The 15,262-nt window shown below is 33.2% G+C and overlaps 2 protein-coding genes across 2 annotated transcripts; one reads left to right on the forward strand and one right to left on the reverse strand.

Annotated features, from left to right (window-relative positions):
• Positions 1-6,071: 6,071 nt before the first annotated feature.
• PIG-U (Phosphatidylinositol glycan anchor biosynthesis class U) lies at positions 6,072-7,568 on the forward strand. Its single transcript, XM_023161343.2, has one exon. The coding sequence runs from the start codon at positions 6,204-6,206 to the stop codon at positions 7,530-7,532; it is 1,329 nt and encodes a 442-aa protein (XP_023017111.1). The 5' UTR covers positions 6,072-6,203; the 3' UTR covers positions 7,533-7,568.
• A 2,151-nt stretch (positions 7,569-9,719) lies between these two features.
• On the reverse strand, positions 9,720-12,619 carry LOC111506311 (uncharacterized). The gene is made up of 2 exons (XM_023161344.2): positions 11,917-12,619; positions 9,720-9,920 (listed from the first exon to the last, which is right to left on the reverse strand). The coding sequence occupies exons 1-2, from the start codon at positions 12,529-12,531 to the stop codon at positions 9,822-9,824; spliced, it is 714 nt and encodes a 237-aa protein (XP_023017112.1). The 5' UTR covers positions 12,532-12,619; the 3' UTR covers positions 9,720-9,821.
• Between the last annotated feature and the right edge of the window lie 2,643 nt (positions 12,620-15,262).

Here is a 15,262-nt window from a genome sequence, read left to right on the forward strand (position 1 = left end):
TATCTGGCATAAAACAGTTAGAAACAAAAGCCACAGACAACCTTTACCAGTGATTAAAGTAGTTCTACCGCTGAAAGTGAAAAAAAAATTAATGAATCTAGTTGTTGGAAAACTTAAATCGCCTTCTCCTTCGCTGAATGATTGCACTGCAATCATTGCAGTGTATTATCTGACAGCAGTGTTGCATGGAGGGTAAAGAATTTGGTAATATTCTCTCAGAATTCAGAATCAAAACTAAAGAAAGTAATAGATTTTAAAGTATCAAATGGCCGGCCGTAGCTTGGGCGAAATTTTTCAGAAATATATTACGTTTTGTCAAAAATCTTATTTCTTTTCGAAGCCAATTCACGTTAAATCGGCAATATCAAGATTTCTTTTATAGCACATTATTTTCTGAATTAGGTACTATATTTCTGACATTAGTGTCAGTTGTCACTAATTATTCCATGCAATTGCTCTCGAATCATCACAGGGCCAGTTGTATAGGTCTCGTTTATAGTTCAGTTTAAACTTGGGTTTAAGCTTATATTTGAACTTACGTTTAAACCGATAAAATGCTAAAATATCTTTTGTATATCTTCCAGTTAAAGACTCGTAGACACATTGACAAAGTGACAAGTGAATTGAAATTGACCTGCCGTCGTACATTGACGTAAATGTCGTAAATGCCATATGCAATTTGTTTCATAAGTTCATAATCTAACTCTGTAATAAAATGGATTGCGTGAACTACACTAACAGGAGGTCATCCAATTTTTCCAAGCAGCAAGTGGAGGAGCTATCACGGCTGGTGAAAATCCATAAGGACATTCTGGAGTCCAAGAAAAGTGACGCCGTGACATGGAGGGAAAAGGAGGAATGTTGGCAAAAATTGTGCCTGGAATTTAACATAAGCAAGAACACGAAAGAACCCCGTACCTCCAAAGTCCTCAAGGCAAAGTGGGAAAATGTAAAAAAGAACACGAAGAAAAAATTTGCAGCAGAGAAAGAGGGGGAGGAAAAGGGAATGTTCCCCACATTACAACACAGGATGATGATATGAAGGAGATCATGGGCATTGCTGTTACGGGTTTGCGGGGCTACTTTGACAGAGATTATATTGATGTGTCGATTCGCGGTAGAAAAAGTCGGGGTCTTCTTGGGTTTTCCACAATATTTATAACATCTATCTCATCTTCCTCTTCAAATAATATATCTTCAAATATTTCAAATATGTCCATTATGAAAACATGAAAATATCTGGACGCGTCAAATATTTATAGGTTATAGTACATAAAGTAACCACAAATAGTTGACACCTCAGTATTCAATCCGAACATGTGTTTAACCGACGCTTGTAGTTTAACTGCCCCTCCATCCATCAGTTGACAGTTAAACTCCGAATGGCAGTCACAAACATCTATACAACGAACTTTATTCGTTAAACCAAAGTTAACCTAAGACGTGTGGTTTAAACTGAACCTATACAAGTGGGCCTCAGTGAACGAACTACAAATGAAATTCAAAAATAGAAAAACCTATCATAAGCAACATATCCTACAATCATACAGAATAACCATTTGAAAAAAATAAATTTAGGTGAAATTCATGTGGTTCATTTAATTTTGACCAGGAATTATTTTTATAATGATGGCTATTATTCACGAGGTAAAGTTTACGGCCACGAGCCGTAGGTGAGTGGCCTAAATCACCGAGAGAATAATAGCCATTATATGCGGATAAAATACTATGTTTTATCCACGAATAATAAACATTTTTGTTGAAGTTTTTTTTTTGGGAAATTTTGTAACATTACATACATATTTTTAAAAACACTATTATTTTATTCCGACAAATATTTCATACAATACATTATTGTTCATGTATACACAATGCATAGTTATCGAATTATAGTCAACTAAATAACTTGAATTAAAGAATGTAATGAAATAACTATGTGAAAGATTTATTCAATATCTTACCTTTCATAGGCCATATTATAAATTTTCTTTGACTTTTCGGGCAATTAATTTAGTGAGGAGGCAGCTTTAGCAGCTTCTCTAATTTCTGGTGGTGTTGAAGAAAAGTCATTTTCATTTCTATATCCATTTTCAGTTCGTTTTTCAACACAATTTTTATGAAAAATAGAGAAAGCTATGTACACAAACAATATTGACAGGTTATGGTCAAATTTGTTTTATTTCAGAAGTTATTTCGATGTATGAAATGTTTCGAAAAACATGGTATGTTGAGAAACATATGACACGCACATTCCAAAGTCATTGATAGCTTAGTGAAGATGTTTCTCGGGTCAGGGGTTCGATATGCAGGTACAGAACTGAATCGAGAATATTAGGTGGTTTACACGATAAAATTTAAAAAACCGATTGTTTGTAGCAAAACAATATAATAGTTTGAATTGAAGGGGTTATATTTTTAGGAGTGATTAATTTTTGGGAAAGAAAGTTTTTGGCTTTCAATTCAAATAAGATTCCTCTTGGCTGGGATTAAATCAAATAGGTGAATGAATGACATTACGATGCCATCGATGACATAAGCAGATCAAGCTTATTCCGTGACATTAAAAATCGTAATTCATGAATGAACTGTGTGTATTTAATATAATATTATCCAATTTGGTACTGAAGAGCCTTGTGGCAAGTGTCTTAAGGCGAAACATCGGTGTATACCAGTGAGGGTGACAGTGTTCCATGTAAGTGCAATTTATTACCATTCATTTAAAGTAGAACTCATGTGAATGATATCTGATTTTTATTCCACAACGAATGTTTGAAATACAAACTGAGTAGAGAAAAGTATCTTCTGAATAATTCAGTGTTCATATAGAAGTATTTGTTTCGAAAGAATTTTTTCTTTCGTGTAATTAAATGTTTATATGAAAGTAGTTGTTTCAGGAGGACTTTCTTTCAGTTTGTGTCTGAAAGTTACTTCTTTGCATCATCTACACATCCATAAAATTAATTACTTCCTTCTTTTCCTTGGAAGATTTCCTCATCCTGGTTTTTTGTATCAAGATATGGAGTAGTAGAAAGCCAAAAACTTCCTTTCCCAAAAAATATATTAGTATAGCTAAATTAAGGAAGCATCTGACATCAGTGATAAATTACTCATCAATCACAGCCGTGAATAATGGGTGTATATACGTATAATAGGTACATTATACAATAGTCGTGGATACAATTTTTTTACAGTATTGTCACACGGAAACGTTTCAATAAATCACTAAATAACTGCTATTTCTGCATTACCCAATTCATAAATGGAATTATATACCGGGTGTCCCACATTTTATGTGACAGGCAATATCTGGTTTGTTGAAGGAGATACACAAAACTGTTTCATACAAAAGTTTTAGGAGTTCATGAGAGCTATATTTTGATATAATTTTTAAATATACAGAGTGTTTGGTGTAGGTGCTACAGACCAAAATTCCATTTTTTAAAATAGAACGCCCTGTATATCATTACATATTCAGATGCTACGTTAAATTCTGTTATCATTTCATGTTTGGTTTTTGAAATTCGGTTACGGCATTGTTGAGTTATGATACTAAATCGTTAAAAGTAGCACTGAATGCAACCATCTTCATTTAGAGGTTTGCATTCAAAATGGAAACAGGCGATATCGTATTATCTCTACCATTCAATATGCCCTACTGAAAAAATCATTTAAATTCGTCAATTATATTATTATTTACTTAAATGAAATGGGTTTGTAGGTTTTGGCAGTTGTAAGTGATATGGATTCAAATCATATAAAATTTGTTAACTCTTTAGGTTAGGCTAGGGTTAATTCCAAGTGAACACTAGAACAGAACAAGACATTTTCAAGAACCACTTGAAACCGAAGTGACATGTCTCGACGACGGAGTCGTAATCTATCAAGTAACGGCCGAGTTCATCAAATATCTGGTACAAGTAATATTGTATTGTGCCTAATTGTTCATTCAAAATCTATATGTTTTACTACGTAGAATAGTTTGGTGCACCAGTAACTTGAAGCTTCCGTGCAGCAGAATGCGTTTTAAATGAAATTTATTGTGAAAATTCCATTATTATCATCATGGATAAAAATGGAATATTTTTTGCGCCAGGCGGGCATACTTGAATTATTTTGATAATCGATTTATCAGTAATCAAATTGTTTGAATAATCGAATTATTATTCGAATCATAAATCACATTATAAATCACTTAGTTCACAGTAGTGAACTAAGAACGTCGTTTCATTTGCTTTTAATATGTGAATTTCATCAGTTCGGACTTCTAGCGTCTGATACGATATAAAATGATTTGAAATTCCTATAAGAATCAATAAAAAATAGTAGAAAATAACAATTGTATCAGGCAAAAAACCCTGAACCACCTTCAATCATTTTTATATATTGAGAATGTATTTTGATGAAAAGAAAAATGAAAATTCATATGTTTTTCACCACTTTTATTTGTAACTAACGTAACTGCAGTTTTGTCCTATACAGACATTCTCAAACTTATACAATAAGTTTGTATAAGTAACGTTAGTTACAAATAAAAATGGTAAAAAACATAGAAATGTTAATTTCTTTTTTCATCATGATCTCCTACCACGTAGTAACGGCTACATCCTTCAATTTATTTTGAGTTTGTGAATTTATTGTTCTTTGAGTTCTGGTTGACCTTTCCATCCATTCTTCATCAGATAAATCAGTGCCGACCGTCCTGAGTTGGCTTCGGTACCAGTTGTGTTTTTTTGACATTACATTTATTCCAGATTAGATCATTCTGACCAAAAGTTATTTGCTGTCCTGCTCGATCGAATAACATCCAGTGGAGAATAATTTTTGTCGGAAATAGCCCAATCTAGAAGTGCCCCATAAAAGTACCCATTATCAGTGGTTGACGTGAAAATGATAATTAATATATGAAAAACATTCGTGATTCTGGTAAAAGCATTCGTGATCAGCTACATATTCAAGTTCGGCGATGCAAATAATGTCAAGTGAATTCCCGAATTCTAATCTTTGTTTGAAGTAACTTACGGAGAGACAATTTTTCAATAACATTGTAAAATCTACTTCAAACTATTTGAATAATTTTGAACATGTAGGTTAGTAGTTCATTTGAATGCGAGAAGTTGTGAGAAGAAAGGAAATATAATAGATTATCTAATCGTTTTGATGATTGCAAGAAGTTTGCAATAAAGTCACCACAAGTCAAAATCAACGGTATTTTAGAAGTCGATGTAGTCGCTCGCAATATTACCTTTACTCCTCCTCCCATACAGATTACTTCAATACAATAAGGTAACTACTAACAAACACTTGGATAGAAAGATGAATGGCCATGGAATTACATGATTTACGAGGGATAAATCCCGACACGCGCTCCCAGAATCGACTCAAAGAAGACATCAAGTCATCTTACTCGTCTTAGAATCGGACACACAAGACTAACATACCAACATCTTATGAAGAAAGAATATCCCGCGGAAAGTGATATCTGAGGTGTGATCAATAGTATGAAGTATATAATCGTGGAGTGCCCAGTTTTTGAATATGAATTGGAAGAGTTGAACCCTTCAATAATTTTTTTCAAATCTATTCATATATTGGATGAAATATAACTTTATCTAAATCATAGTCGAATGCGTCTAAAGAATGAAGCAACGACTATATAATTAGAAGAAGAATAATAATTCGGATTATCTGAATAATCGATTCGATATTTCGAATCAATATAATAATCCAATTATCGATTATTTCTAATTCGAATTAGCCCATCACTAAATTTTTGCTCATCCAACTTTATGGTCACCGGGTTTTCAACTTTTCTTATGAGTTGCAAACAAATGCCGTTGATGATAAGTGAAAAATACTTATTTTCTTAGCTGCATGATAACCTTACGAATCAACTGCTCGAAAACATTGACAAGGGAGTCTTTTTCTTATCCTCTCGGATGAAAAATAATGTGAGAGTCAGTTGAACCTTATTACAACAACTGTCGTATCCAAGATCGATTCCGTGCTAAAGGCACTTGCGGCTGCTGTCTCTAGATAGTATTGGCATAAGACACCAATACTAAAACCTAATCATTGGCAACAGCGATATAGCGAAATCTGAAATAGTTGATTAACCGATAGCCCATCCAATAACCATATAAAAAGTAATAAGATGTGTAGTAGGAACTAAAAGGCAAACCTAGTAATTGTATAAGAATGTGAAGATGTCTTCAACTAAATCCAACAATGAAGAGATTTCCAAAATATCATTGTTTCATATAACTTCTGCCAGTTTCTTTGCTGTGATTTTAAGATACTGTTTGATGATATCAAAATACCAAACTGTCATTGCAAATCACATCGAAGTCTCAACTCCACTAAATTCGTGGAAGAGGGTGTCTGAAGGATTGTATTTATTATCAAACAACATTAACCCATACAATGGAGATTTGTTACACGAAACGCCCTTTTCTCTATATATCTACAAAAACATTTTGCTGCTGTTCCAGGGAAGAACTGACTTGATGTTTATCACCTTCGATATTATCACGGGATGGATTTTATATCTTGTAACAAGACTGTATGTCAATGAGTTATATAAAAATGAAGAAGTAACTCGAAAGACATATGCCAAGGATGCAGTTGACAATCTACTAAAACCAGATAAAGTGTTAATGTTTCCCTATTATGCTTTGCTCTCATTTTTGTTCAACCCTTTCACCTTACTGAGTTGTGCGGGACATTCGACCACTGTGTTCCATAACTTGTTTTTGTCATTGCTCCTGCTTTCCATGGTACAAGGAATTCCAATAGTATGTGGAATATTTCTAGCTTTGTGTTCTTCAGTGTCATTTTATCCGGTGGTTCTAGTAATTCCAGTTTTTCTCTATTTTTCAAATGTGCACAATAGCACTTTCAAAGCTCTCTTCACTGTGAAAATATTTTTATTGAGTGCATTTCTTATTGTTGCATTTTGCACTGACTTATTACAGGACTTTGGTTATTTGAAGAATGTTTATGGTTGTATCCTAACCGTTCCTGATTTACAACCGAATATTGGCTTATTTTGGTACTTTTTCACTGAAATGTTTGATCATTTCAGGGAATTATTTATATTTGCATTTCAGATAAATGCATCAGTGTTATATCTAGTACCTTTGTCGATCAAGTTTCGAAAGCAGCCGTTTTTACTAACGGTAGCAGTCCTTTTTCTAATTTCGATATTTAAATCATATCCAAGTATAGGTGATGTAGGATTTGTGTTCAGTTTGCTTCCTTGCTTCACACATTTGTTCAAGTACAGTCAACAAGGTTTTTTAGTGGGGGTTATATTACTTGTTTCAACATCCCTTGCACCAATAGTGTGGTATCTATGGATTTACTGCAACTCTGCAAACGCAAATTTTTATTTTGGAGTTACTTTGGCGTTTGCTATTGCGCAGATATTCTTATTGACTGATCTTCTGTTTGCGCAAGTGAAAAGGGAGTTCATTTTGAAACATGGAAAAGATAGAACAGTTGATGGAGAAGACGGAATTCTATGTTTAGAATAGTTGTGTTAGATTTTGTAATTAAAAGATTTTCCAGTATGTTGTTTTTTGTTTAAAATTCACAGTTATGGACCGAAGATTTATGGGTTGAATCATATTTGAGTGTCATTAAGTACTAAAATAACCAGCTTGTTCCAATGAAGAGTGCATCAAGTATGGGTTCTTTACGATTCCATACTAAAACCCAAGATTTTTGATCATATATCAATAATTCATTGAATATTGATATCTTCAGAAGATTCACAACATTTGCTGACGATAATATCACATAGAAGAAAAATGAAGCCCACATGTTAAAAAATAACATAAAAGTTATTGCTGAATCTCAAAAAGAATATTCAAAAAATACACTTCTTTGTGAGATTTTCAATAAACAGTTTTACAAAAATGCAACACGTCTTTTGCTATACAATGACTTCTTCAGGTAGAGACACATTTTTTTTGCCTTAATTGATATAGAATCTTGTAAAATTCATTATCTATGAAATAATGCTGTCAGAGGTTAAAAAGAACAAATAACATCACAAACAAAAGATACAATTCAATTTTATGTGGAATAAATCACAAAGCATGTCGATTATTTCTCTTCTGAATTTACTAGTTTTCAGTGTTTTGCGGTAAAATGGATCAATACATTAATTCGGTCAATTGGCTTATAGCACTTATAACAACGGTTTTTTGTATGACAAAAGCATATAATTGATAGATCAAGCTTCAAACACCATCTTAAAATAAATTTTAATGATGTATAATAACAAGCAGAGGATTGTCAGTATCAAATGTAACCTAACTGAGAAAAAAATCAGAAAATATCTACACAATATGTTGGTTTTGAATGATTCACTCTGTCCCAACAATAAGTAACTTTGAGCCATATAAAAAATAAATCTGGATTTAAGGAATATCACTTAATATTTTATTTGGGTGATCAAGAAGTATTAGAGACATACTAATTAGTTAGAATAATAACACACACAATAATATTGTATTATGGCTCCAATTTACAATTTTTTTTTATGTAGTGATAGGTATCAAGAAAACTTCATTATTTTTTGGAGATTTTTATTAACAATCAACAACTTTCAGATTTTCTTAATTCCACTATATTGAACATTTTCAAAAGAATACAATAAACCGAAATTATTGACAATGTTCACCCTTATGTACCTATATAGATAATAACAGAGGGTCCTCAATGGATTTATTAGCTGTATTTTGTTTACCTGTGACAATGACCCACATGCTAATCTGAAAATCAGCAGGTCAATTTGGTAGGTTACATCCGCAATGCTTATATTTAGAATTTCCAAGGAGTCAAAATAATTGAGTTTCCAATCTTTGCCAGCATAGCGCAAAATTTTCCAAGGAATGATTTGAAAACGTCGAATCACTTCTACTTAGTCTGAAGGACCTTTCACGTTCATCATACCGTTTTGAAAAATTTCGGCCACATTGTCCGACATAAACACTATTATACTCCGGACACAAACTCCAGATTTCTCCATCTTGTCCTCTTCATTTTTGGGCATCAAAAAAGAAAGTAGATAACCTGGCATGTCGCCTGAATGCCACTTCCACATTGTTTTTTCTGAAAAATCCCGCAGTTGTCTCTGTTCTTTTACCAAAATATGTTTCTGATTGTTTGATCTGGGGGTATAAATCTGAGATCAATATACCTACCTCCAGATCAAACAATCAGAAATTTGTTACTTTAACATATTTTGGTAAAAGAACAGAGACAATTGTTGGATTTTTCAGAAAAAACAATGGGGAAGTGGCATTCAGGCATCATACCAGGTTATCTGATTTCCTTTTTAATGCCAAAAATAAAGTGGACAAGATGATTTAAGTATCCGAATGTTTATTTGGGAGAATGTGACTGAAATTTTTCAAAACGGTATGCTGAACACGAAAGGTCCTTTAGACAATGTAAAAATTATTCGACGTTTTCAAGCCGAATCTAAACGATACGGAAATTGTGCACTAAGCACGCAAGGGTTGGAAACTCAATTATTTGGAATCCTTTAAAATTCATAAACAGATATAACCTAATAAATGACCAAATTGACCTGGTCTACTAGGTGTATAAGGATGAACCTTGTCAATTATTTCAGTTTATTGTATTCATTTGAAAATATCCCTGTAGGATGAAACTGAAGTAAGTAATATAAGTTACAAATAAAAGTGGTATAAAAATATAGAAAGTTTTATTTCTCATTTTTCATAATTACAAGCTTCTTATTACTTATTTACAACTGGTACTTAAATCCACCCATAATTAAACTTGTCTTTTTACTGTTTCCTTCTAACTGCCTTTTGAACTAGTTTTAATTGTCCTTGTAGATCATTATCTTGAATAACAGGATGAAGTTTATCTAGAATTTGACATAGCTGAAAAATATAATTTTGTTTCAATGAAATGAATATATACACTTTGAAACCTAAATAAAACGTTATAACGAGCACTCATTCTATAATTCAAATTGTTTTGACTATAAAAACTAATAAGGATCAGTGAATTATGAAAAGTAAAAAAAAAGATACATCTTATGATAATAAACCATCTTCATCTTTATCCAAATTTGAAACTGAAATCAACGACATATAGCATTCTCTAATTGATATATTCGCTTCCATGTTCAAAGGAAAACTACAAGAAAATCTATAGCACCATGTTTATGAGAGATTAAATTGAACCATATCTCAGTAAATAGTGTGTCTAAGCTGAATTTGCTAAAGTAGCATTCATGTTGATCAATAAATAAAAAAAAAATTCACATGCATGAAATGCACTCAGAATCAAATTATACTTCATTGTCTGAAGATTTCCATGTTATTGACATTATCCAAGAAATTATAAATGTAGAGATAAATTATGTCATGAGATTAACAAATACAAAAGATATAAAGACAATTGTGATTGAAAATAAAATAACTCAAAATATCCATAGTATTGAAGATTCGCAAAAATACTCCATTAAACATAGCAAATACTATTAATTAACAAAATGTTCGCAGATTTTATAAATTGATGAACGTTGCTGAGGTTTGCAGACCTTACCTCCAATGGTGACTGAACTATGATACTAAGTGGAATCTTGACTAAATTCAAGGTAGAAATGGGAATTCTGAAACTATAATTGTTATTGCGTATAGCATTAAGTTTGGAAATGGCATCAAACTATGATTTGTTCTGTATACAAGGCAAACCATCTCAAGAATAATAATTGCAATTTGAATGAAATTATATTCTTTTTTCTTATCATTCAATGACAGCAGGTTAGCATCACAACAACAGAAAAAACGATATTTTGTTGGACATTTTAGAATGAGTCACTTAAATTTTTCTCTCAACCATACGAATCACGTAACGAGTCCCAAATTTCAACAAACGTCTTTTAAATATTTTCAGAGGTGAGAGGGAATCGAACCTGTGTACAACATGGCAGTGCTTCCATGAAGGGAATTCAACAAAAACTGACCAATGAAAAATAATAATATAGAGTTTTCTGCTTGTAATCACATACTGGTCAACTGTAATGAATTATTGGACATGATGTTAAAGTTCTTTACAATTCCTATCTTGAATTTACCAACACTTCAAGATAATTGAGTACCACTGACAACTTTGTTAATGTCAACTAGTTTATTGAAAAACCTCAATGAACATTGCATGCTCGTCAGTGTGGATATTTATTACTCTATCAATATATATGTACTATCTTATGTTTATGCGAATGATCCTGTCATCTTGACAAGAATCATATTGGGAAGGTTAGCCTGTAATATCATCCAAAGAATGTTGGACAATGTGCAACAGGGAGCAGATGGCATAATTACGCCAAAACTGTTCTAGCCAGACTATCTGTATGGACATATTCAAGGACATATTCTGGTGCCTTCTGCACCAAGTAGTCAGCAGACATAAAAATTCTTTTAGTCCTACCATCACTCCACATCTTTCTAGGGATGGACGACATACAGACGTGTGTTGCATATTGCTATGCAGAACATAGTAAACTATTGGTTGGCAGTGACAGTAAAGCATTCTGGGAGTAACTACCTACCGATTCACTGCCTTTAACAATCAACTATGACCTGCCCTATACAGACCAAATTCTTTATAAAATGGACTGGGTCTACTGAGATGACGAAATGCTAAGAGCAGATAGTTGTTGGTACACAGATGAATCAAGATACAAGTGCAAGTATATACATTTGCGAATCCAAGACAGAGATATCTATCTGCCTATTATGAACCACAATAAACCCTTGAGGGTTACAGTAGAGTCTTCAATAGACTCACTCACTTATGATCCAACCTAACCTACCTTATCGATATCCAAATTGGCTAGAAACTTAATAACATAACTGAAAACCTACTTACATGCCTTATAAGGGGTTTGTATTTGTCGGTACGTAAATGAATCAAAAATAACAAAAGTTCAGTCAAGTTATTAAAATTCCTCGTTAAGATACAATCATTTATGGCCTTCATAATAGTTGACGGAGAAGTCCACAATGGTTTTGCAGATGTGTGCATATGATCCAGGCAGTCTTTAAGGGCTTTCTCTCTGGAGCTTAACGCTTTCTTGGGTCCGAGTAATTTGAAAAACCTATTCAAATTTTGGTTTGAGATAGTTGGTATACTATTTCTTTGTTCCTTTTCTTTACGTTTATATTTTTGTGTAGTAACTGGTAAATCATTATGATCATATATCTTATTTATTTTTTCGTTTAATAAATCTGTGCGGAGCTGATCTGCAATGGCATTTTCCTCTTCAGAGTCCAACATATCTTCTTTGGCATCGATAATTTCTCTCTCCTTTCTCAATAATGTTCTAACCAGTTGTGTTTTTTCCTCAAGAAGTTTATCAGGGAAGAACTTATTTTTGTAAATAACAACTTTCAATTTCTTTTTTTGAACAGCCCTAATTTTTTCTAAGAGATCTGGATCACAATTTTTAATCAAATCCATTCTGCTGCCTTGTTTGGATTTCATATTTCGACTTATCAAATTGAGACTCTTGACTTTGACATAGGACAAAAGACTACTGGCTACTGGCAGATAGTCAGATAGCCAAACATAAAAAATAAGCACGTAATTATTTCTTCTACTTTTCCATTTATTGGCCTCATCAACCTACCCTATCCGGCCAGTTGATAACGAATGTATTTATAAAAATGTGGTCACATTCATGTGAGCCTAGACAAATCCAAACACATTCAGATTTAGGAAGTAGATTATTGGAACGTGTACAATGCTAGAATTAGATAATCTTCTCATCATTTGAGGGAATCAAAAATAATTACTTCTTACTTGGACTTTGGCTGTTGTACTGGATTTTGGAATCAATGACATTGTCAAAAAAAAAATTAAATAATGTGGCGATTTGTTGTTTAATGATTTTATTAATATTGTCAGGAGGAGGTTACATCAGCAGAGGAAGACGTAGAGGCACCACGATGAGCAGGTTAACTTGGAGAAAAATGGCACTGTGAGGAGTATTTAACAAACGTTTGCAGTTTGTGAAGGTTATTATAGGATATGGCATTCCGGTAGGCTGAGAAAATAAGGCTTCTTTATTACTTCGTATGCAGGAGACAATTTCTCAATTGTATTTGGTTTATGCTATTTCGCTCTTGCGACACCTGTAGAACAACTGTTTTGACTAACTTGTGAAGGGACACCTCGTGACAGGTTTCCTTGTGCATTGCTAGATAGTTGCTTGTGATTTCTATAGAATGGCTTTGTTGTTGTTTCTTTAGGGATTAATGACGGAAATAGCCGGCATGCTTCGTAATATGAGAGATCATAGAAGGACATTGCCTCTTTAATATCATGCTGTCTTTCAAATTCTTTACATCCAAAATCAGTTGCTTATTGGGGCCCATGGTACTATATACACTTTGCAGTCTTATAACAACTTTCAATTTTTTCGTGAATTTCCTCGCAACATTTGCATCTTTCTTTGCCTCTACACAGATTTGCAGAGTGGCGAAACCTTAAGCAATTGGTATGCTGAGAAAATGTTGGTTTGACCTGGTAACAATCATTGAGCGTGACGGTTAGTATATGTCTCCATATATTATTTTTCTATTGAACCTCCTGGCATCAAGAATTCTTAGTTTACTTTCCGTATATTGGATGACGCCCTCGGCTGTAATCGAAAGCCATACATCCCTAATACGATGCCCTTTCCAGTGAGAAGTCGTTCGGGGTACATATGACTTGAAGCCTTGAATAAGAAATGCACGATTACCCAAAAAATTATTAGCATCTGCTGAAGTTGAGAATGTAACTCCAACACGTTGGATTTGAATCGCTGGAGATTAAATTCATTTGAAGAAACGTTCTTAGGAAGTTTATTCCACATAAACGCAGTTCTCCGAATGAAAGAGTTCTTAAACAGTGAAGTTCAAGATGTACTAAGTTGAACCTCAAAACAATGAGCAGTCACAGTCCGTCGCGTATTTCCATCAAGGTTGCAATTATGTTCGTGTTTTCAATCAGGCGGATGGCTTTTTTCTGGAGTATGGATGGCTCTTTTCTGGGTATGCTTAAAGGCGGAGATCCATACATGAGAACAAACATCAAAAGTTGATGAGGTTTGTAGAGTTTTCTGGTTCGGAACAGTGATATATCCTTTTATTAATCTCCATAAATCATTTACATGACATGAGATAAGTTCAATGGTAGTCTTATAGATAAAACAAATATAAAAAAAAATACCCATAAAACTTTGAATAATCAGGTATTTACACATAATGACATTAAGTAATTTATGGAGCATACACAAAATAATATACAGGCGTATATCCGAAGATCCAATTGTATGGCGAAACACGTCTTGCGTTTTCCATTCCATCAAATATCTTGTTCCTGTGGAAAAAATTATATAGGTGGAACCTCAAGACCCCTAGATGTGAGAAAAATGAACATCGTGAATATATAAGAAGACAGGTGTCAGGATCTGGGATAGCGGAGCATATACTAAAATCATCTGGTGATCACGCTGTAGAATGGAGGGAAACAAAAATTAATACCAAAAAAACTAATAAAAAAATTAGGAAACTCAAAGAATCCGCATATATTTTTTAAGCAGGTAACAAGTGCATTTGGAATAGCTCTGTGGAAATGGATCGTACCTGGTTGCCATTACTAAGAACTAAGAAGAGAAGTTGACAACGGTAATATGAACCTTACTGAACTGAATTCTCAAAAAACATCCAGTATATGTGAACCTTCCATCCTTCTGAAGTCTGTCAAAGAAATTAGAGCTATCACAATTAGAGGCAAGGTTTTTTTAGTGAATTCCATGTTTTGAAAACGGAAAAGGATTTTTTTCGACCACCGAAGAAATCTAAGTATTAATATTTAATTTTTTCAATTTGTACGCAAGATTTATGAATACGACAAAGTTACTAATTGGACTTTTCACTGGTTTATATTACGTAGTAAATTTTCGGGGTGACCTTTTCAGTTTGCCCATTATTACAATTCAGCCGATTCTGTATTGATTTAACTTTTATTTTTTAGATTGTGGAAGGTTATATACCCCAAAAACAGCAAAAAGTATTGAGTCCTCCACGAAAAAAATATGTATTTATGTTAAGCGAATCAAAAAAATGTATTTTGAAGAATATCAAATTATGAGTACTGTGTCAGTCTTACACTTTTCATTTTGAGTTACTTTGACATATTACCTATTAGTGACACATGCCACATGTGA

This window comes from Leptinotarsa decemlineata, unplaced genomic scaffold, assembly GCF_025532065.1.
Source record: "Leptinotarsa decemlineata unplaced genomic scaffold, Ldec_3_MD MMD2_tig00026307_RagTag_RagTag, whole genome shotgun sequence".
NCBI lineage: Eukaryota > Metazoa > Arthropoda > Insecta > Coleoptera > Chrysomelidae > Leptinotarsa > Leptinotarsa decemlineata.